The sequence below is a fragment of the Schistocerca serialis genome, chromosome 3 (genome assembly GCF_023864345.2).
Source record: "Schistocerca serialis cubense isolate TAMUIC-IGC-003099 chromosome 3, iqSchSeri2.2, whole genome shotgun sequence".
Lineage (NCBI taxonomy): Eukaryota > Metazoa > Arthropoda > Insecta > Orthoptera > Acrididae > Schistocerca > Schistocerca serialis.
This window is the reverse complement of record NC_064640.1, coordinates 773,270,057-773,294,154: the sequence shown is the minus strand read 5'-3', so window position 1 is coordinate 773,294,154 and position 24,098 is coordinate 773,270,057. Positions and strand designations below refer to the sequence as shown.

The 24,098-nt window shown below is 45.1% G+C and overlaps 1 protein-coding gene across 1 annotated transcript in view; it reads left to right on the top strand.

Annotated features, from left to right (window-relative positions):
* LOC126470617 (uncharacterized) overlaps positions 1-24,098 on the top strand; it is a 366,250-nt gene that overhangs the window by 307,937 nt on the left and 34,215 nt on the right. The window contains exons 5-8 of the mRNA XM_050098574.1: positions 2,874-2,980; positions 16,629-16,789; positions 19,951-20,112; positions 21,538-21,605. Of these exons, the coding sequence (XP_049954531.1) occupies positions 2,874-2,980; positions 16,629-16,789; positions 19,951-20,112; positions 21,538-21,605 (498 nt within the window). The remainder of the gene's footprint in view (positions 1-2,873; positions 2,981-16,628; positions 16,790-19,950; positions 20,113-21,537; positions 21,606-24,098) is intronic.

Here is a 24,098-nt window from a genome sequence, read left to right as displayed (position 1 = left end):
ACTTCATGTAAATAAAGAGCTAGTTGTGTTTCGCAGGATCGATGTTTCCTAAACCCATGTTGACTGTGTGTCAATAGACCGTTTTTCTTGGAGGTAGTTCATAATGTTAGAACACAATATATGTTGTAAAATCCTGCTGCATATCAACGTTAACGATATGGGCCTGTAATTTAGTGGATTACTCCTACTACCTTTTTTGAATATTGGTGTGACCTGTGCAACTTTCCAGCCTTTGGGTACGGATCTTTCGTCGAGCGAACGGTTGTATGTGATTAAAGTATGGAGCTAATGCATCAGCATACTCCGAAAGGAACCTAATTGGTATACAGTCTGGACCAGAAGACTTGCTTTTATTAAGTGATTTGAGCTGCTTCACTACTCCGAGGATATTTACTTCTACGTTACTCATGTTGGCAGCTGTTCTCGATTCGAATTCTGGAATATTTACTTCTTTTGTGAAGCCATTTCGGAAGGCTGTGTTTAGTAACTCAGCTTTGGCAGCACTGTCTTCGATAGTATCTCCATTGCTATGGCGCAGATAAGGCATTGTTTCTTGCCGCTAACATACTTCACATACGACCAGAAAATCTTTGGATTTTCTGCCAGGTTTCGAGACAAAGTTTCGTTGTGGAAACTGTTATGGGCATCTCGCTTTTGTAAAAGATTGCCAATCTTGGGGATTTTGCGTCTGTTTAAATTTGGCATGTTTGTTTCGTTGTTTCTGCAACAGTGTTCTAACCCGTTTTGTGTACCAAGGTGGATCACCTCCGTCGTTTGTTAATTTATTTGGTATAAGTCTCTCAATTGCTGCCAATACTATTTCTTTGAATTGAAGCCACATCTGGTCTACACTTGTATTATTAATTTGGAATGAGTGAAGATTGTCTCTTAGGAAGGCGTTAAGTGAATTTTATCTGCTTTTTTGAATAGGTATATTTTCACTTATTTTTTTCGAGGATTTGGGGATTACAGTAGTCAGTTTCGCTACAACAACTGTGTTCACTAATCCCTGAATCGGTTTTGATGCTCGTTATTAACTCAGGATTATTTGTTGCTAAGAGGTCAAGTGTATTTTCACAACCGTTTACTATTCGCGTGGGCCCATGAACTAACTGCTCAAAATAATTTTCAGAGAATGCGTTTAGCACAATTTCGGATTATATTTTATGCGTACCTCCGGAATGAAACATGTATTTTCGCCAACATATCGAGGGGTAAATTAGTCACCACCAACTATTATCGTATGATTCGGGTACGTGTTTGAAATCAAATTCAAGTTTTCTTTGAACCTTTCAGGAACTGTATCATCTGAGTTGGGAGGTCGGTAAAAGGATCCAATTATTATATTCCGGTTGCCAACATTGACCTCTACGCATATTAACTCACAGGAAGTACCTACTTCAATTTCGCGTCAAGATAAACTACTTCTGACAGCAACAAACACGCCACCGCCATCTGTGTTTAGCTTATCCTTTCAGAACACCGTTAGGTTCTTCGCAAAAATTTCGGCTTAGCTTATATCCGGTTTTAGCTTATATCCGGTTTTAGCTTATATCCGGTTTTAGCTTATATCCGGTTTTAGCTTATATCCGGTTTTAGCTTATATCCGGTTTTAGCTTATATCCGGTTTTAGCTTATATCCGGTTTTAGCTTATATCCGGTTTTAGCTTATATCCGGTTTTAGCTTATATCCGGTTTTAGCTTATATCCGGTTTTAGCTTATATCCGGTTTTAGCTTATATCCGGTTTTAGCTTATATCCGGTTTTAGCTTATATCCGGTTGTAGCTTATATCCGGTTGTAGCTTATATCTGGCTAAGAAGTCCGTTATCGTCGACAGCGCAGAAAGCGATACTGCACAGAGGATGGAGGAAAACGCACCCAGGAGGGTGGCCTCGCCCAACAGCTGGAGAATGAGCGGAGGTGCAGAGCCACTTCGACGAAGGATGCGAGAGTTCTCAGCGCATGATGGACACTATGCACCATGTAAGGCGCCCTTCCCCAATTGGCTCGCTCTTCGGGAAAATTTTGAAAAATGGAGGTCAAACCCAACAGGGGACTATAACATAAAGGCCGAAACGTGAGACACACCTTTTAGTCGCCTCTTAAGACAGGCATGAAGACCTCGGGCCTGTTCTAACCCCAGGACCAGCAAGGGGGGGGGGGGAGGGGGGGGTCGCTAAATCACCCGACCTTGATTTCGTGAAAACTGTCGGGGATTACATGGAATAGAGGGTGAAACTGATCGGTCAGCATCCCTGAAATCAGTCAACTCTAATCACGGTTAGTGGGGGTGGTGGGTTCGATTCCCGGCGGGGTCAGGGATTTCTCTGCCTCTTGATGACTGGGTGTTGTGTGATGCCCTTAGGTTAGTTAGGTTTAAGTAGTTCTAAGTTCTAGGGGACTGATGACCATAGATGTCAAGTCCCATAGTGCTCAGAGCCAGTGGGGGAGGTAAACAGTATTAGTATAATGTCTTCAGGGTGTCACTTATTTATTTTTTCTTTGTCTGGTGTGCTGACATTGGCTACGCTGTAGAAGATAAGTTTCTCTTGCAAAGGATTGGCTAATGGAATCTAATATGTTAAAGTGGATATGTATTATCATTCTGTTACCTTCATGATCATATCATATTTTTCTCGTCCTCCCCCTTTCTCTTGTTTTCGTCCTCCTCCCTTTCACATGTTTCTCTCCTCCTTTCCCCTCTCTTTTCCTCGTCAGCTTTCCTTCTTCTTTATCTCACCACCTTCACGTTCACTGTGACTAACCACCACCACCACCACCACCACCCCCACCTTATTATCAGCACTGACCCCAGCTCAGCTGTCATACTTGCAGAATGCTCACTGTGAGGCGGATTGTGCGATGTTGCAGACGTGACGTACGACTGCCTGGGGCACTGGGAGGGCCCGGCCAACCAACGCTATCTGTCGCTGCTGCACGCGTCCGCTGCCGACCACCAGCCGCGCTACCGCTGCGCCGTGAGTACCATCACTGCAGTTACCTCAACATTGGGACTCAGACATAAATAAGAGATAGGATTCAAAATTCCCGTGATTTGATTTTTGCTCGAAAAAGGTTAAGGCTATACTGAAATTGCACTCTCTCCTCATATATCCTTCTTGACTCAGTGTGGCGAGTGACTAAGAACTGAGTTAATTGGTGTCCATAGTCAGTGTCATGCTTACGCGAGTCTGCAGTTTTGCAATCGCCTACCTGAAAGAGCACCGTGTCTGTGTCAAGTTTCGAATAAAACTTGCCAAAACCTTTGCAGAAACCAAATGCCATAACAGAAATTTGGAGAAAACACCTTACGCAAGACAAGACTTTGTTGATATTAGCCCGTTTTTGAAATGATCTATCAGTTCTGATGATGAATACCGTTCCCATCAACCCGCATCGCACCAGAAAATGTTCAGAAAGCGAGGGATCTGATTCTGCGGGATCGTAGACAGACCATCCGAGACATCAGTAGTAATATCTCCCGAATAAAATTTGTGAGAAGGTCTTATGGGACCCAACTGCTGAGGTCATCGGTCCCTAAGCTTACATACTACTTAATCTAACTTAAAACTTAAACTAACTTACGCTAAGGAACACACACACACACACACACACACACACACACACACACACACACACACACACACGCACACGCACCTCCGACGGGGGGAGCCGCGCGGACTGTGACAAGACACCCTAGACCGCGCGACTACATCTTGCCAATAAATTATGGTACATGTAAAGGTGTTCTGTCAGAAGAATTGAACGTGAAAAAAGTTAGCAGCGAAGTTGGTGCCACGAGTGCTTAAAGACGATCAGACGTAAAATCGCGTGGAAGTCTGCAGGGAGCTTACTTAAACAACTGCTTAAAGACGTGCGAAACTTTCTTTCGAAGATTATAACTGGTAACGAAAGTTAAGTATTTGAATATGACCATGAGACAAAGCAGCGATTATCATAATGGGAGAGTCCTTAATCTCGCCAAACAAAAGCTCAACAAGTAAAGAATAACAGTGATAATAAATAAATAAATAAATAAATAAATAAATAAATAAATAAATAAATAAATAAATACTTCGTCCCTCCCAGCTAATGTTCTGTCGTGATGCTTTAAAACGTTTGAGGGAGGACATAAGAAAACTTAACAGAAGTGGCTTACGAACAATTATGTACGAGGGGGATCGAAAAGTTTCTAGCCTAACAGATAATGAATGCCAGAAATTTCATAATACCAATTTATTTTTCAGTATAATACCCCTATGCACTAATACACTTGCGGGCACGCTCAGATAACTTCCGCATACCATTGGAATAAAAGGTCTTAGATATCGAGTCCAACCAAGCGTTCACAGCATCAATCAATGCAGCAGCATTGTCAAATGTTCGTCCATTGATGTCTTTTTTTTAGGTTTGCCGGCCGTTGTGGCCCAGCGGTTCTAGGCGCTTCAGTCTAGACCCGCGCGACCGCTACGGTCGCAGGTTCGAATCCTGCCTCGGGCATGGATGTGTGTGATGTCCTTAGGCTAGTTAGGTTTAAGTAGTTCAAAGTTCTAGGGGACTGATGACCTCAGAAGTTAAGTCCCATAGTGCTCAGAGCCATTTTTTAGGTTTGGGAAAAGAAAAAGTCTGATGGAGCAAATCTGGAGAATATGGCGGATGACGTAACAATTCGAACCCGCAGTCACGCAGAATTTCCAGTGCTGCGTGGACTTTGTGCGCCAGTGCGTTGCCCTGATGCAAAAAAACTTCGCGCGCCAGTTTTCCCCGCCTTTTTTCCTTTCTCTCCTTTCAAACGGCGCAGGAGGGTGCAACAGTATGATGCATTGATAGTTATGCTCTTTTGCAAGTAATCCACCATATTTACCCCCTCTGCATCCCAGATGACTGATGCCGGCTGATTTCTTTGCACCTGGAAATTTTTTGGGGTTGGAATGATAGATGTGTCTTAGGATCAAAGTGGCGAGCCCACGTTTCGTCCATTATCACATACCTTGCAAGGAAGCCGTCTTCATCCGTTTCAAATTATCGGACGATTTCTTCACAGCAATGCACACGGTCCCATCCCTGATCTGCATTCAAGTCTTTCGGGACCCACCGAGATGAAACTTTCCGCATTTCCAAAATACCCACAACAATGTCATGGGCACGCCCATGGGAGATTCCATATGTGGTTTCAATGTGCTGCAACGTTGTCCGGCCATCCTGCAAAATCGTATCGTGAATTGCAGTCATTGTTTCATCATCCGCTCCTTGGTGCATCTTCCACACTCTTTCTTCCACTTTGAAGTCTGACACTGTTTTCTGCTGTTGCATAAGATGGAGCAATGTCCTAAAGTGTATTCCGCATGTCACCCGCAATTTCCTTGGACAGTATTCCCTTCAAATGAAGATATTCAATCACAGCAAGGTTCTTGATTCTTTCGGTAGTCACCATTATGCTTACACTACGATATAAAACGCAACCTAGAGGAAAAGCTAACGAAGCCGGAGCAGCGAAATTTGACTTGCATACGCCCAAAGGGTCACTATAAAAGTAGGTAGTGGTGTTTGTGCGAGACATTACGGTAACTATCTCGGGATAGAAACTTTTCGATCGCCTCTCATGCTCCACCGTGAAAATGCACTACCGCATACAACCTACATTACTATGGAATTTTTCAACTAGAAAGATGACAGTTGTTCTGCACCCACCTTGTTCACAAGACTTAGCTCGGAGTGACTTCTTCCTCTTTCCCAATACGAAAATGAAACTGAAGGGGACTTCTTTGAAGGTAATTGTGCAGAATAAGATCTAGGAAAGACGTAATAATTTTTAAAAATACTTCGAGGTTTTGGAAGTAGTAGGGCAAACAGTTTCAGCACGTTTTGTTAGTGTGACGAACATCAGGGGCAAGTATGCACTCAGGGCAAACCTGTTCTCCTACTTTGACAGACAGGTACTTAACTTATTGTTCTGCTTAAAGGATGCGTCCTCCCAATTGACAGGCACTCAATCTATTGCTCCTCCGCCCCACCCCACCCCACCCAACCCCACTGGAAACCTCTCCCCTCACTGCTACAGGTAAACTTTTAGGTCTGTGTTATTAGAATAGCCCCTCTCACTATCATGTTTGATTGATTACATAATTAAATTGATCAATTAATTAACCTCTCACCTCCTGGTAAGCTGCGCGAGATTAGCCGAGCGGTCTAAGGCACTGCAGTCAAAGACTGTGCGGCTGGTCCTGGCAGAGGTTCGAGTCCTCCCTCGGGCATGGGTGTGTGTTTGTCCTCGGGATAATTTAGGTTAAGTAGTGTGTAAGCTTAGGGACTGATGACCTTAGCAGTTATGTCCCATAAGATTTCACACACTTCATTTCAGCCTCCTGGTAAATCCCCTCTCCCACCCTCCCTCTCGGAAATTGGCGGGAAAAAGGCGTAACTGATCGGTCATTTGGAGGGAATTAGATTATAGTGTATGGAATATTGCTTAAACAATTTATACAATGTATAGAATTGTTGTTGCTGTTGTCTTCAGTCCTGAGACTCCCCCCAGGGGGTCCACAACTCTTTTGTGGACACGTGCGTAGCGAGCACGGGACCCCGAGCTAATGTGGCCCTCCTTCCTTTTCCGGGCTGCATACCTTCCCTTCCCTTTCCGCATCCCTCCCCGTCCCCCATCTTCGCCCCCCCCCCTCACCCCTGTCTCTTTCCTTCCTTTCTCCCCCTCTGGGAGTATGGTTTGTGCCTACGTCCGGAGACGGACGCTCGAAACTGTTCCAAATTCCTTGCTCTTACACTTGCCAGTCCTCGTCCTTCCTCTGTCCTCTTTTCCTTCCCTCTTCTCCTTGCCCTTTTCTCCGCTACGGCGTTTGAGACCCCCTCTTCTTTCCTTTCCCTTTCTCTTCTTTCCTCCCTGTGCGTGTCTGAAGGCCGACCCACGCACTTCCATGCGTAGCCGGTGACGGGGTAACGCGTAATTCCCCGCCCCGGGTAGACAGGTAGGACACGTACGTACCCCCTGGTAACGGCCAGGCCCAGGGAGGGGTGATTACCCGAGCTGATACCTTCCGAAAGTGCCGATTGGTCCCTCCGTCCGTTTGTCGGGAGGTGTGACCTGAGGTGTGAACAATCACCTAAGGCGGGTGTGCCCTCGGCGAGGGCCCCCACAAGGAAGGAGCGCGCCATCGGAGACGCCGGTAATCATGGGGGATTCTTCCGCAATGGTTTCCTCACCTTCCACTATGTCTGCTCACAAACGTAAGTTCACTGAGTCTCAGCCACAGACTGTTCTTCCATCGTTGCCACAGTTCCTTGTTGTTTCTCGGTCTGACGAAGGTCACGACTTTTCCACGGTCAACCCTTTCATTATACAGAAAGGTGTCGACGCAATTGCGGGTCCTGTAAAGTCTTGTTCCAGATTACGGAACGGCACCCTGTTGTTAGAAACACACAGTGCCCTCCAGGCTCAAAAATTGCTGCGTACTTCTCTGCTCCACACCTTCCCTGTCCGGGTGGAACCGCACCGTACCTTAAATTCCTCGCGTGGAGTCGTTTATACGCGCTCCCTCGATGGATTGTCTGACGAAGAAATTCAGCATTACCTGTCTGACCAGGGCGTCACAGCTGTTCATCGGGTTATGAAAAGGGTTGATTCGAACATCATTCCAACCCGCACTGTCTTCTTGACATTTGACAAAGTTCAACTCCCATCAAAAATCAAAGCAGGCTATGAGATAATTTCCGTTCGCCCTTATGTCCCAAACCCTACGCGTTGCTATCGATGTCAGCGGTTCAATCATACCAGCCAGTCCTGTTCCAATCCGGCCAAATGTGTTACTTGTGGCAAGGATGCCCATGAGGGTGCTTGTCCACCTCCATCCCCTCGCTGCATCAACTGTATGGGTGACCACGCTGCCTCCTCTCGCGATTGCCCCGTTTTTAAGGATGAAAAGCTCACCCAGGAAATAAGAGTGAAGGAAAAGGTGTCGACCTTTGCTGCTCGAAAGTTACTCGCCAGTCGACAGCCCACCGTGCCTCAGAAAGGTAAATACAGCGCTGTCCTTGCTTCTCCTCGACCAACAAAGGAGGCGGCCACGCAGACTTGCGACTTCACCTTTAGTACCACGGTCGTCAGATCGGCCAGCGCAAAGATCGCCCGTTCAACCTCACCTCTTTCGCCTGCCCACTCTATGGCTCACCCTTCATCGGGTTCTGTTAAATCTCGAGCCCAAAAGTCAGACGCCAAGTCTTCGAAAAAAGAGCATTCTCGTGAAGAGTTTTTACATACCGCAACTTCACAACCATCGGTTCCTCCTTCATCTAAACATCATACTTCTAAGAAGGCTACGAAGAAACACAGTTCCTCTCCTTCTCCGCCAAGGCGTGTCCCATCTACAGCACCACCTGGCGGAAATCGCCCTCGGCCATCTTCTGTGTCGCCGAGGCGCACTGCTGGTGGCCGGTCAACTGGCCGATCGTTGGTGGCAGGAGCTGCTCCTGACCAACCTATGGATCAGGATCTTCTGCCTTCGACTGAATGCCATTCCATGCTGTCGGTCGCAAGCTCTGAGCAGTCGTTGAGTTGACAGCACCCTTGATCACGTTCCTCCATTTTCTGTTCACCCTATGTCCATTATCCACTGGAATATCCGCGGCATTCGCGCCAATCGGGAGGAATTGTCGATCCTCTTACGATCCTACTCGCCGGTCATCTTCTGTCTTCAGGAAACAAAGCTGCGTCCCCATGACCGCTTTGTTCTCCCTCATTTTCAGTCCGTCCGATATGACCTCCCCTCTGTTGAAGGCACTCCAGCCCATGGAGGACTCATGATTCTGCTCCATGATACTCTCCATTATCACCCAATCCCCTTAAACACTTCCTTCCAAGCTGTCGCCGTCCGTCTTTCCCTTTCTGGATACACGTTCTCTCTTTGTACGGTATACATTCCATCGTCTACACCAATGGCACGAGCTGATCTCCTTCATCTTCTTGATCAGCTTCCACCCCCCTATTTGCTGGTTGGGGACTTCAATGCCCACCACCCGCTTTGGGGATCTCCACATCCTTGTCCACGTGGCTCACTATTGCTAGACGTCTTCCACCAAGCGGATCTAGTCTGCCTCAACACTGGGGTCCCCACATTTTTGTCTGCCTCCACGGCAAATTTATCTCATTTGGACCTTGCGGTCGGTACTGTTCCGCTAGCTCGGCGCTTCGAATGGTTCGCCCTTGATGATACACACTCGAGTGACCACTTTCCATGTGTTCTTCGACTGCAGCCTCAACTGCCATATATGCGCTCGCGTCGCTGGAAGTTTGCCCAAGCCGATTGGACACTTTTTTCGTCTCTAGCGACATTCGATGACCGTCGCTTTCCCAGCGTCGACGATGAGGTCACACATTTTACCGACGTTATTCTCACAGCTGCGGAACGTTCAATACCACGCACCTCCGAATTGCCCCGGCGCCCTCCAGTTCCTTGGTGGAACGAGGCATGCCGTGACGCAATACGTGAGCGGCGACGTGCTCTTCGCATTTTCCGTCACCATCCAACTTTGGCCAACTGTATCCGATATAAGCAGCTCCGTGCGCGATGCCGTCGCGTCATCCGCGATAGCAAGAAGGCAAGCTGGAAATACTTTATTAGCTCATTTAACACCTTCACTCCCTCCTCGGAAGTTTGGAGTCGGCTTCGACGGTTCTCAGGCGCGCCTAGTTTCTCCCCGGTCTCTGGGCTCACTGTCGCGCATGATACCTTAGTGGACCCCGTCGCAATTTCTAACTCATTGGGTCAGCACTTTGCTGAGATTTCGAGCTCTTCCAATTACCCGCCAGCGTTTCTCCCGAAGAAACGTGCAGCGGAAGTGCGACATCTTGCTTTCTCCTCTCACAATCGCGAAAGCTACAATACTGTTTTCTCCATGCGCGAACTCCAACATGCACTCTCTTCTTCTCGCTCCTCCGCCCCAGGACCGGATGGTATCCATGTCCAAATGTTGCTGCATTTATCAACCCATAGCCTGCGTTACCTCCTTCGCCTTTATAATCGAATTTGGACCGACAGTAGCTTTCCCAGGCGATGGCGGGAAGCTATTGTCGTTCCCGTTCCGAAACCTGGAAAGGACAAACATCTCCCCTCTAGCTATCGCCCCATTTCTCTCACGAGTAGTGTCTGTAAGGTTTTGGAGCGTATGGTGAATTACCGTTTAGCTTGGTGGCTGGAGTCCCGCAGTCTTTTAACACCAGCCCAATGCGGATTCCGAAAGCATCGTTCTGCCGTTGACCATCTTGTTGCTCTCTCCACTTATATCATGAACAATTTTCTCCGGAAACGCCAAACGGTAGCAATATTTTTTGACCTGGAGAGAGCATACGATACCTGTTGGAGGACAGGCATTCTCCGCACACTGTTCTCTTGGGGCTTTCGAGGCCGGCTGCCCCTTTTTCTTCGCGAATTTATGGCAGAGCGCACATTTAGGGTGCGGGTGAACACTACTCTCTCCCGTACTTTCTCCCAAGAAAACGGGGTACCCCAGGGCTCTGTGCTGAGTGTTGTACTGTTTGCCATCGCCATTAATCCAATTATGGATTGTCTCCTTCCTGATGTCTCGGGCTCCCTCTTTGTGGACGATTTTGCGATCTACTACAGCTCTCAACGGAACAGCCTTCTTGAAAGACGTCTTCAAGGATGTCTCGATCGCCTCCACTCGTGGAGCATCGAAACCGGCTTCCGTTTCTCACCCAGTAAGACCGTTTGTGTAAATTTTTGGCGACGTAAGGAGTTTCTTCCGCCCTCCTTACATCTAGGTCCTGTCAACCTTCCGTTTTCCGACGTCGCTAAATTCTTGGTTCTTATGTTTGACAGAAAACTGTGCTGGTCCTCCCACGTTTCCTATCTTTCGGCTCGCTGTCTGCGTTCGCTTAACGCCCTCCGTGTCCTGAATGGTACCTCTTGGGGAGCGGACCGAGTGGTCCTTCTCCGCCTCTATCGCACCTTAGTGCGCTCGAAATTGGATTATGGAAGCATAGTCTACTCCTCTGCTCGGCCGTCTATTCTTCGGCGTCTCGACTCTATCCACCACCGTGGATTACGTTTAGTATCTGGAGCTTTTTACACCAGCCCTGTGGAAAGCCTTTATGCTGAGACTGCTGAACCTCCGCTGTCCAATCGGCGGGCAGTCCTTCTGAGTCGTTATGCTAGCCATCTGTCTTCCATGCCTGCTAATCCAGCGCATGACCTTTTTTTCGACGCCTCCTTTGATGTCGGGTATGCAGGCCGCTCCTCCTCCCTACTACCCCCGGGAGTCCGCTTCCGTCAACTGCTCCATTCTCTTTCCTTCCGCTTTCCTAAAACCTTCTTGACAACTTGGGGTACAGCACCGCCTTGGCTCCGTCCCCGGATCAACTTGCTCAGAGACCTATGTCAATTTCCCAAGGATGGTACCCCTACACTTGTTTACCGTCGGGCATTTGCTGCTCTATGTGCACAAATGACGGAAGCCACATTTATTTACACCGATGGCTCGAAAACATCGTTAGGTGTAGGGAGTGCCTATATTGTTGGCGACACCCCAAATAACTTTCGGCTTCCCGACCAGTGTTCGGTTTATACTGCGGAGCTTTACGCTGTTCTCCAGGCTGTCCACTACATCCGCCGCCATCAGCGGATACAGTACGTAATCTGCTCAGATTCTCTCAGTTCTCTCCTCAGTCTCCAAGCTCTTTACCCTGTGCACCCTCTGATCCACCGGATTCAGGACTGTCTGCGCTTGCTCCACCTGGGGGGCGTCTCAGTGGCGTTCCTCTGGCTCCCGGGACACGCTGGTATCTGTGGAAATGAGGCGGCCGATATAGCGGCCAAGGCTGCAGTCTCTCTTCCTCGGCCAGCTATTCAGTCTCTTCCGTTTACCGATCTACGGAGCGTTTTATGTCGCCAAGCTGCTCATTTATGGCATGCGCATTGGTCAACACTTCCCCACAATAAATTGCGGGAAGTGAAAGCCCTTCCTTGCGCTTGGACCTCTTCCTCCCGAACGCGTCGTCGGGAGGAGGTAATTTTAGCTCGACTCCGGATAGGGCACTGTCTTTTTAGTCATCGACATCTTTTAAGCGGTGATTCTCCCCCACTCTGTCCCCACTGCTCTCAGCTGTGGACGGTCAGACACCTTTTAATTGAATGCCCCTATTTTAATCCGTTACGCTCCCGTCTACAGCTATCGCCTGATCTATCGTCGCTTTTAGCAGATGACACGCGCTCAGCTGACCGCGTTCTACAGTTTATTAGTGACAGTGAAATGACGTCAGTCATTTGAAGCTTTTTTTGGGGGACAACCAACCCCTTTCTATAGTGGATTTTTAAGCATTCCTTCTGCCTTTAGTTACTCAAATTTTATGATTTTGTTCCCATTGCTGCTGATTTTAAATTTCGTTTTTTTCCTGTTTTCTATGTCACGGGCTGGGCGCTAATGACCATAGAAGTTTTGCGCCCTCAAACCACAAACAAAACAAAAAAACAGTCCTGAGACTGGTTTGATGCAGCTCTCCATGCTACTCTATCCTGTGCAAGCTTCATCTCCCAGTACCTACTGCAACCTACATCCTTCTGAATATGTTTAGTGTATTCATCTCTTGGTCTCCCTCTACGATTTTTACCCTCCACCCTGCCCTCCAGTACTAAATTGGTGATCACTTGATGCCTCAGAATGTCCTACCAACCGATCCCTTCTTCTAGTGAAGTTATGGCACAAATTTCTCTTCTCCCCAATTCTATTCAATACCTCCTCATTAGTTATGTGATCTACCCATCTAATCTTCAGCATTCTTCTGTAGCACCACATTTCGAATGCTTCTATTCTCTTCTTGTCCAAACTATTTATCATCCATGTTTCACTTCCATACATGGCTACACTCCATACAATACTTTCAGAAACGACTTCCTGACACTTAAATCTATACTCGATGTTAACAAATTTCTCTTCTTCAGAAACTCTTTCCTTGCCATTGCCAGTCTACATTTTATATCCCCTCTACTTCGACCATCATAAGTTATTTTGCTCCCCAAATAGCAAAACTCGTTTACTACTTTGTCTCATTTCCTAATCTAATTCCCTCAGCATCACCCAATTTAATTCGACTACATTCCATTACCCTCGTTTTGCTTTTGTTGATGTTATATCCTCCTTTCAAGACACTGTCCATTCCTTTCAACTGCTCTTCCAAGATCTTTGCTGTCTCAGACAGAATTACAATGTCATCGGCGAACCTCAATGTTTTTATTTCTTCTGCTTGGATTTTAACACCTACTCCGAATTTTTCTTTTGTTTCCTTTACTGCTTGTTCAATATACAGATTGAATAACATCGGGGAGAGGCTACAACCCTGTCTCACTCCCTTCCCAACCACTGCTTCCCTTTCATACCCCTCGACTCTTATAACTGCCATCCGTTTTCTGTACAAATTGTAAATAGCCTTTCGCTCCCTGTATTTTACCCCTGCCACCTTCAGAATTTGAAAGGGAGTGTTCCAGTCGACATTGTCTAGAGCTTTCTCTAAGTCTACAAATGCTAGAAACATAGGTTTGCCTTTCCTTACTCTTTCTTCTAAGATAAGTGGTAAGGTCAGTATTGCATCACGTGTTCAAACATTTCTACGGAATCCAAACTGATCTTCCCCGAGGTCGGCTTCTACCAGTTTTTATTGTTTAGTTATTTATGGCAGTGTATGCAATATAGTTTATTTACTGTGCTAAAGGTTGCTGTGTATGGAATATTGTTTAAAGAATTCAGGGGATTCAGGGCAGTGTATGTAATTACTTATTTAAAGAAATTTTCAGGAAATCGATCGCCATCCCCGGTCTCTCCCCTCCCCTCCCCTCCCCTCCCCCCACTATCTGGAAATTGGCAGTTCTGCGGTAGAGAGGAAGGATCTCACGAAGGAAAATTCAAGGGTGTATTGTTATTTTATAAAAATATTAGTTTGCGGGGGTTGTATTTCACTTGCTCATGATTCTCTGCTGTTTGGAAAGTTGCATGTCTTGTGAGAAGTAATTACATCGATCGCATTTCTTTTTTTCCGATTGCGCAAGAAATACAGTCATGAAACACACATTACACGTAATTACACGCAGTTAAAAATCTTTAGATCGCGAAGCACGCACCACCCGGCGTCCCCTGGCCACTGGAGCTCACAGGACGCTACCGCACTCGCTCTCTGGAGTCTGGATGCACGGCGGCCCCCGAGAAGAGCCGACGCGGCCGTCAGCTGCCGAACCAAGTGCAGGTGTCAGTTCGGCTCCCGCAAGGATGAGGCGGCGGCATCCCTTTGATACATGTCACCTGAAAAACACCTGTCGAAATACGTGTTCACCTAGGCACTGTTGCTGGCGCGATGAAACAGAGCTGCCGGTCCAGATGTAACGGAACAGCGCGTCCATTACTTATCAGTCTCTTCCCGGAATTCGTAAAGTGCTGCAGATATAGTTACCGTCGCTTTTGTAGGAGCTTTCGTGATGTCTCGGCTTGCCTGCATGGAAATTCGTGCCCTAACAGGACCTGTTTACGAAAATAGCACAGAATAACACCGAATGCACTCTTCCTGATGGCCCTAACGTGACACCACGTGTTCCCTTCCTGGAAATCGTGACGTCCTGCTGTCAACATACGTCTCAGAAACGGTAAACGTTCTCACCGCTAAAAGTCCTCATCATGTCTGTGCACGCTCGCGAAAAGCATTCTTATTGTTTAGAAAGAGAGCACTGTCTAAGCACAGACAGGGGAAATCGGAACAATTACGCAAACAGAATTCGAAGGACTTCCTGCAGAAGAGAAAAATGGCTGGCATTTTCGGTGTCCTACAGCTACTGGTCTGGAGATGTCCTAATGCCACAGTGGCGGATGAGTGACGGCATCCCCGCAAGAGATGGATGGTCTGCTTCAACTTGTCTTTCAACACTTGCTTTCTCAGAACTCTCCATAGATACCTTGCCTCCATCTTGTTCGAATCAGTTTGGTGTAACTACAATTAAATGTTAGGATTGCTGCCGTAGTCTGACACCGAGCAACGTACTGGACATGTCTCCTCATTACGACCGTGGTTCTGGAACGAATCTCAGCATCGACTACTCGTAATACCCAGATAGCGGTATAATCCGCGATTATAACATTTTTGAGCGGAGTTTCAAAAAATTGCAATCAGTAGGAGAATGCTAGTGGTTTTTGTAGTATTCAGCCTCTTACCACTTTGCGAGAAAAGCAGCGAACGGTGGATGGACTAAGTTTTCTTTTATATCCCTCTTTTTTTTTTTTTAATTGTACATATCTTGGAACAGAGTGTAAAATTTTTCCAATCTTTGTTCGATCTCTACCTTTGTTACAGGAAATAATTGGAGCAAAAACCGAAAATCAGTTATTTCAGAAACTGCTTATAATGAGCGGTTTTGACTGTCAGGTTAAACTGGCGTGGGAAAAAAATCGATATAACCGAAAACCGGATGTTGCAGCGATAACAGCCATCTCTCGAAAGGGACTGCGTGAGGCAGTCCATGCTCAGCTTGTTCTGACGGCTCCTGAACTTCAGTGCACGTTCCAGTAACAATATAGAAGGCAAACAACAAACCCCCGAGTCTTCCAAGAATGGAAAACCCATGTATAAAACAGTTTCAAACATTGGTTTACTTTACAAATGAGCTACTGTTTTAAATGCTTGATGTTAGGCACGTAAGCGAGAAAAAGTTTTAAAATCGTGCTTAAAGTCTGTTGAAAGTCGCTAAGAGCTCTCATTCTCAAATACCGGATGAATGGTGTCCGGGTATTTTGCACGCCATCACTTGTGCAGCTTAAAAACACAAATTCTAGCTATAATACTTCCCTTGCGTAAAATTTAGAGTATACCTCGTCTAAATACATGTACGTAAGCATCCTGTCTTATCACCTGCATCCATTCATGTCCATTGTACATTCCGACGGACTTTGACAATTCCAGCAGGACAATGCGACACCTCACACGTCCAGAATTGCTACAGAGTGGCCCCGTGAACACTCTTCTGACCACCAAACTCTCCATACATGAACATTGCTGAGCATATCTGCGATGCCTTGCAACGTTCTGTTCAAGAGAGATCTCCAGCCACTCGTACTCTTAAGGATTCATGCAGGATTCATGGCGTCAGTTCCCTCCAGCACTACTTCAGACATAAGTCGAGTCCATGCCATGTCGTGTTGCGGCAGTTCTGCGTGCACACGGGGGCCCTACTTGATGTTAGGCAGGTGTACCAATTTCTTTGGCTCTTCGGTTTATTATTATTATTAAAATCTTAGCCATCTGTTTGAGGCTAAAAGTATGACGGTAAGTGTGTGTGTGTGTGTGTGTGTGTGTGTGTGTGTGTGTGTGTGTGTGTGTGTGTGCGCGTGCGCGCCCTCCCATCACTCCTGTAAAACCAGATACTGCATCCCCTCCCCTCCCTCCTCCAAAACCAAAACCCCTCTCCCCCTCCCTCCAAAATCAAACACTGAATCCACAACTGCTCCTCCACACCTTCCATTCCCCTCCAAAACCAAACCCTGGATCCGCGTCTGCCTGTCTCCCATCACCTCCCCTCCGCTAACACAACCCTGTATTGCCTGTGAGTAATATTTGATGGTGTGCAGCTGTTCCGGGAGGAGACGGAGGGCAGCGTGCTGCTGGCGTTCTCGAGCGACTCGACGTGCCGCAGCGAACTGCGGAGCGCAGCGGCTGGCCACGAGATGCTGCGCCTGGCACCCGTCAGGCCGGCCGCGTGGCCCGCCTCGGCGCGCGCCGCGCCCTGCAGGTGAGCCACCACGTTCTTCTTACAACCTCCGGACAAGCGCCATAAAAATTGAAAATTAAGGTGCGCACCCTGTTACCGTCCTCATTCCTAGACTTACACGAATGAAAGCTTCGTGTCGGTGGTCAGTGCATTGTTCTGGGACAAAATTAGACTAAAATTACCAAATTTAAAAAGTTTTTGAGATTCCCCAAAATTTTAGCTCGTGCTAAAAGTTGATACGAATCAGATTGTTGATTTATGCTACAAAACAGATTAGTTCCAAACTAATGAGAATTTGTGCATTCAGAGAACGGGCTCGGTGCAAAGTCTTCAATGATTTACAAATTTGGATCCTGAAAAAGGACCTATCAAAGTTCTGTAATGTTATAGTCCTGTATAAAGTCAATGAACGGATCCGAAACATTCAGTCCAGTCCTTTGTGGATAATTCTGGTGTTAGAACTAAACACTGAGAAAAAAGCTGAAATTTTAAATTTTGTTTCTAAAAATTCATTCAAATTTGATCATGTCAATAATGAGATACTGCTTCATCCACCACAGAGTCACGAATGATATTGAAATAACTACTCTTAGTTTCGGAAAATAATTCTATAGGTATGTACTCAAAGTGAGAAAGGCCTCTCGTTCACCACATTGGCAGATCAGTTTTCCGTGTATGATACAAGAAATGGTATATGTATATACCACAATCAGTCTTAATGTTGAAGGAATATTAATCTTGTGACATTCATTAATTAGGGACACATTTTGAGGTACTACTGCTCATCATCAGGCATTATTATGGCATGGAAGTCACTTATATATTTTTTTGTGCTACTGATATTATTAACTAGACCACCATTAATTTGTTTGTTGCTGGCGTCTTAATTGCACTTACAGTATGTGCTAATATAGTCAATCGCCAAACTATACTATATGCACATATTATTGATTACTATATTGTAGGCCATACAAATGGAAACAAAAGGAAGCATCTTTACCAATCTATGAAATTGTTGAATTCATATGCCATTTTGCATAAAATATACTTTGGTACTAGTCCTTTTCCTGCCTCACACATGACCAAGAAAACAATTCTACAAACTCAAGGACAAGACCATTTTATTGACAAGTAGGGTGATATGTAGTTCATCACTATAGGAGTATATGATAACAAATTCAGACCAAATGAAACGTCCATCACAGGAAAGAGTGCTCAAGCAGTTGCATCAACACACAGTGTACCTGCCCCTTCTCTGTGGAAATGCAGGCCTGTATTCTTGTGTGCAAATGGCATCCCGTGATACTGTTCCAAGCATCTTGCACCTTCTGTTGCAATTTGGTGATGATGGTTCTTGCAGGCTCTAGGGAACAAGTAATTTCCTGGTTCGTTATGTCCCTTGTGTGTTCAGTTGGCAACATATCTGATGATACTGCTGGCCACGGCAGTTGTACACCATGTTGCATCACAGCAGCTGTATGCGGACATGCATTGTTTTGCTGAAAAAGAACACCAACTTGCGGCAAAAAAAAAAAATAGTTGTATGGGGATAACAACCTGCCTAATGTAGTGGGCACTGGTTACTTTACCTGCAGAAACACCAAACGAGACTGTGAGTTGTAACTGATGACCCCTGCACTATGAAGCCTGTCGTGACTTGTGTGTGGATACACTTTATAATAGGCTGTTCACCAGGCCTATGCTGTACACATGTACCTGTACATCCATCACTCCCAACAGACAGAACATACTGTCATCACTGACAATATCAGAGTGCCATTGCACCCTCCAATTGACCCTTTCATGACATCAGAGTAGCCCTGCTTGGGGATGGTGTGGTGTCAGTGCTAGTCTGGCCAGAGTGGCACGTGATCTTAGTCCTGCTGCAGACGGAGTTCACGACGGTTCTTGGTGACACAGCAGGTTCTACATGTTATGCTGAAAAGGAACACTAACTTCCTGTCAAAAAGAAAAAGGCAGTTATATGGGGATGATAACCTGCACAATACAGTGGGCACTGGTTACTTACTGGATATGTGACCTGTACTATGTCCAGAAACTGATGTGTGCATGTGACAGTGGTCCACAGAATACTGCTGACAGCAGTGACACACTACTACATTGTTCCCAGTATGTGCAGCAACCTGTCGTTACATCCATCCAGCTTCCTGCAGGCCCACAAAGCAACCCTGCCCAAATGGTTGAAGCTGTCCAACAACAGTGTATCCTCATCGGTGGGGTGTGGTTGTAGCTTAGAATGGGTGTCCCGCAAACTGTTCACCTCTACACATAATACAATCACTGCTTTCAGAGGCAGCACAGTTGGCACATATCACTGCTGACTGTGACAAGTGAATCTCTATCACTACAACCCTTCAGCTTGCACATATTATACCCTGGTGCCACAGAACACTGTGTTCTGGGACACCAGGTAATAACATGGGGTGTCACATTTTTTTTTTATTTTTTTTTATTTTTTATTTTTTTTTTTTCAGCAGTGTATTTATTTAGAATTCCTTGTTCAGATGTACTGACATCCTTTCTTACGAATGTTTAGTTAGCTATTTATGAAATAATCTACTTGGATCTAGATAGTGTAGATGAATTGAATTGTTCATCTTGCACAACATTCTCTGTGCAAGGTTACACAAGGTTACATCGTAAAGACTGGAATAAAGTTAAGTGAAGAAACATTAGATGCTAAGCAGCTTTGAACAAAAATAAACTTCATCAATAATGTAATTGGTGAACACACATGAAAGAAATGCTCTCATGGTCATATGTTCCACTGAAGCATGCATGGCACTCAGCAAACGATGAAATGATGATTTAAAAAATAGCTTCTGGTAATTGTGCTTTTTGCCCATATTTGATAGTGATTGTGAGAGTATTGCAGAGAACTTGAGTTTGACTTACTTCTTAGGGTCAGCAGTGCAGATAAACTTGCCAGAGGGAAAAATGTGTACCTTGATCTGAGATTATGTAATTGAATATGGGTGAAACTTCAGACAAGTATTTTGTGTATTCTGCTATCGACAAGAACTCGCATGTTTTGCAGGGAATGCTGTATTTACAGCATTCGTATGTCGGTGTTTAGTGAAGTGTAAAATCTGAAACCAAAATGTTTCCTTGCTTCGCTTGTGACTGATGAGAGAGATAACTCCAGCATACGTTTTGTGCAGGTTCCCTACGTGGGCCCAGGGCCGCTGGCAGCAGCTAATGGTGGAAGGGAGCACGGTGAGCTACCGTGATCACACTCGCTTGCAGACTTACACAATGCGCTGCCTTGCAGAACCAACATCAGTGCTCCCCGACAGATTCCCAGTCTTTGTCCGTACACACTGGTAAGATATTTTAATATAAACTCGGAGCTGCTTAGTGTAAGCTAGAAAAGAGAGTACCTGGGAGCTTACAATATGGAGAACTCTTTATTTGCTTCATATGCTGCCTCCTGTGCGTAATTATCAGTTTTTTTTGTGTGTGTGTGTGTGTGTGGTGTGTGTGTGGTGTGTGTGTGGTGTGTGTGTGGTGTGTGTGTGGTGTGTGTGTGGTGTGTGTGTGGTGTGTGTGTGGTGTGTGTGTGGTGTGTGTGTGTGTGTGTGTGTGTGTGTCCTCGGCTGGACTTGTACTTCTTCTCGTGGCTGTTCATCGCATTTCCACTGCCAACTGCTCCTAATTCAGTATCGAGTTGTTGTTAGTTTTGTTTGCTGCGCACTCCCATTCTAGATCTGTTCCAAACTTTTTTGAACTCTGGACTTCTGATTCTTTTCATATTCTATTCAATGTCCTTGACCGGTAATTAAAATATATTTTATAATTACATATATTATGTAAAAATTACGTGGTATGTAACCCATATAACAAAAGGGTATATCAGCTTACTTCACTATTTTGATAAACATCAGAAGACACTTTTAAAAAAGCAAGTTTTTTTATTATTACATATGCAAGGGAAGTTGGCACAGCACACAGGAGTTGCCTTTTTCCATCCATTTTTGATCCAAGGTAAAACAGCAGGTTCATTGTTATGGAAGGCAGACAGACTTACAGCCGAATGAAACCCGCGCTCCATAATAAAATGTCTGGTGTCACATTTTGTAAAGAGAATACAATAACTTCTACAATATTATTTCAGTGGTACAGGGTGACGCACGAAAAATTGGCCCAGAGTACTAGACTGCTCATTGTCACCCACCAATCGTAATCTATTGTTTCGAAGTTATTTGCATTAGCTTATTTGTTATTTCTTTACTGCCTAATTATTACACGTTTATTTATTCTGCTGATGGCGGTCAACAGATTGTGCATAATTGGTGAGCAGTCTGTACTTGGCTGGTTTTTTGTGCACCACCTTATATTATTTCACTGCAATCAACCACATAACGCTACAATTGGCTAAAAGAGGTTTTGCAGAATCACAAAAAAATACTTCCACAAGTGTGTGAGAATTTTGTAATGAATATAAACTCTTTACTCCAGAGGGGAGGCAAGTGCCCCCTCTTGGCACCTACTAATTTTCAATTTTTCATAAAAGCCATATGCCATGCACATATGAACGGTGAATGAGTAAAAATGAACAGTTACCAAACAAGAGTGATCACCTTGAACTAGTTCCCAAGTATTAAAGAATTTGCCCATCTGTGGTGGTGGTGGCTGTGGCTGTGGCTGTGGCTGTGGCTGTGGCTGTAGCTGTAGCTGTAGCTATTTAATTTATAATGAATGTTTTTTTTCTCTTCTTTCCTGGGTATGACTTTCTTTTTTCTCCTTAGTGGAGAAGAAATGTACAACTGCATATGGATGAAGCTACGTGGCATGAATGTCTTGGAATTCCAGCTAGGTGAGTTCATATTCTCTAATGCAGCATATAATATTAGTTGATTACTTTCTGAATAATATTGCCATGTTGCTCATTTTTTTGTCTTGCTGGTGACATAAAAATGTTAGTGTAATTGCTGTGCACAAAATACCAAATTTTGTTCCGCAGGAATATAAATTTTACTTCTTACAACATTATGACTGCCAAAATCAAAAAATATTGCATGGATATACTGTAATTTGTGACATTTCTCTTTAACTCCCATGAGCACTGTGAGGCTTTTAGAGACTCGTATCTTGACACTCCATGATGTAATGATGCTCAGGGAGGCCAAAGATGTGTAAATTTTTCCCGAATGTATGTTGAAGTACTCCAGAATGAGATTTTCACTCTGCAGAGGAGTGTGCGCTGATATGAAACTTCCTGGCAGATTAAAACTGTGTGCCGGACTGAGACTCAAACTTGGTCTGGCACTCAGTTTTAATCTGCCAGGAAGTTTCTTATGTTTAAGTATGTAGAAAATTGTTGCCTCAGTTCTCCAAAAAGTACAGTTACTAATGTTTCATTGATGCTCACATCCTTTTTCTGATAATCTGTAAGAGAACTTGAGATTGGTGAAAAGTGTTGACAACCTGCTATATACTTTTTTAAATGCATCAAAAAATAAAAAATAAACTCTCTGCCTCTGTATATTAATGCAGTTTTGAGATCAAGAAGGAACGAAAAAACATAGATACTAATGTATTCACAGGGGAGCACTCCATCTTCAGGCCACAAGTGGCCCATCGGGACCATCCGACTGCCGTGTTGGCATCAGCTGAGGATGTGGGTAAGAGGGGCGTGTGGTCAGCACAGTGCTCTCCCGGTCGTTATGATGGTTGTCTCTGACTGGGACCACTACTATTCAGTTGAGTAGCTCCTCAATTGGTATCACGAGGCTGAGTGCACCCCGAAAAATGGCAACAGTGCATGGCAGCCCAGATGGTCACCCATCCAAATGCCAGCCATGCCCGACAGTGCTTTACTTTGGTGATCTGATGGGAACCGGTGTAGCCACTGTGGCAAGGCCATTGATTCGTAGGAGAGAATAGTGAAAATTGACACTTTATCCAAATAAAGATGGAAGAAATTTAACTGCTGGACAAAATGAGATTGCTATGTATACAAATCATAAGCAACTCAAGTTTTGCAGAGTGTAGTGGCTCTATTTGAAAAAGGGGAGGAAGGGATGGAGGAAAGACTTTCGGCTTGAATAATAAATTTTTATTCTTGTTGTGATGGGAGGCTGTAAGCAGCTAGTTCATTGAAAATTCCTGGAGTTGCACTGAACTTCTAAAAAATATGCATCTGTACATGAAGCATTAGGGATGTAAGAGATTTAGTCCATTAACCACCTTACATATTACTGGACAAGAAATTCATCTAGGGTTCCAGAGGTGAAGGGAGACAAATCAATGAAAATTAATGAAGGAATAATAGCAGCAGATGATACAGTAGGTGTAGAAATCAGACATGGTGCTGGTTGAGGTACTAATCTGATCAGTCACCACTTTACAGGCATCCCACAAAATACTTCTTCCTTCTTAGTTTCACCAAATTTTTTTCTGGTGTCTCCAAAGTCACCCTAATGTGATGTAGTGGAATGTGTGTGTGACTCAACACTGTGAAGACCAGCCACCAGGAGGCTAAGCCGGCACCTGCAGAGGGTGCCAACAACATGGAACCTACTTGCATCCACGCACCACGTGACAGGGAAATAGTTCCCACAGTATTTCTATGCAGGCAGCTGTATAAGTTGGCAAAAGGACAGCAGTCAGGCTTAGAGAGCCTTCCCTAGTCCAGGTGATGGGCGCTGCTCACCCTATCAGGCAGGATTGCCCTCAAAATTCATCATTTCAGACAACCGCCAGTGCCAGAAGTCGTCAGTTTTTCTCCCAGATTCTCAAGCTGGCTGATATGCTGGGACGTTAGCTTCTGCAGCAGCACAGTGTGTTCACTATTAGTGATCCTATTCTGAATAGGACGTTTTGGTTTCTTCGGCCCAAGCTCTAAGTTCTCTCCTATTGAGAGTTCTCATCCTTGGACTCAAGACATACCAGCATGAACTTAACATCTATCCAGTGATCATTGCCAAACTTAGTGTCCAACAAGTGCTTGCTACTAGCTTTTCTCCAGACAGTACTTTTCTCGGTGAACTTAGTCTCTGACCAGTGCCTTTGGATCTCGGCACCTGTTTGGCCTTATTGTGATCCACAGTTACTTTGTACTTACTGTGTTACACTTGTTACTGTATTCTTGGCTTCTACTTCCCTGCTGTTGAAGCAGTTACCTACTTTCGAAACAGCTATTTTTTTTGTTCAATAAATGTGTTGTATCTTGGACAGTGTGTTTCTTTTGTCGCGAAAGTGCAACAATTCACAGCAGGATAATGTCAGATGGAGAGGTAAGGGATCTTCACAAGATTATTGTGAACAGTTTTCATTGGTTTCTACATCTTGTCACCTTAAAAGAAAC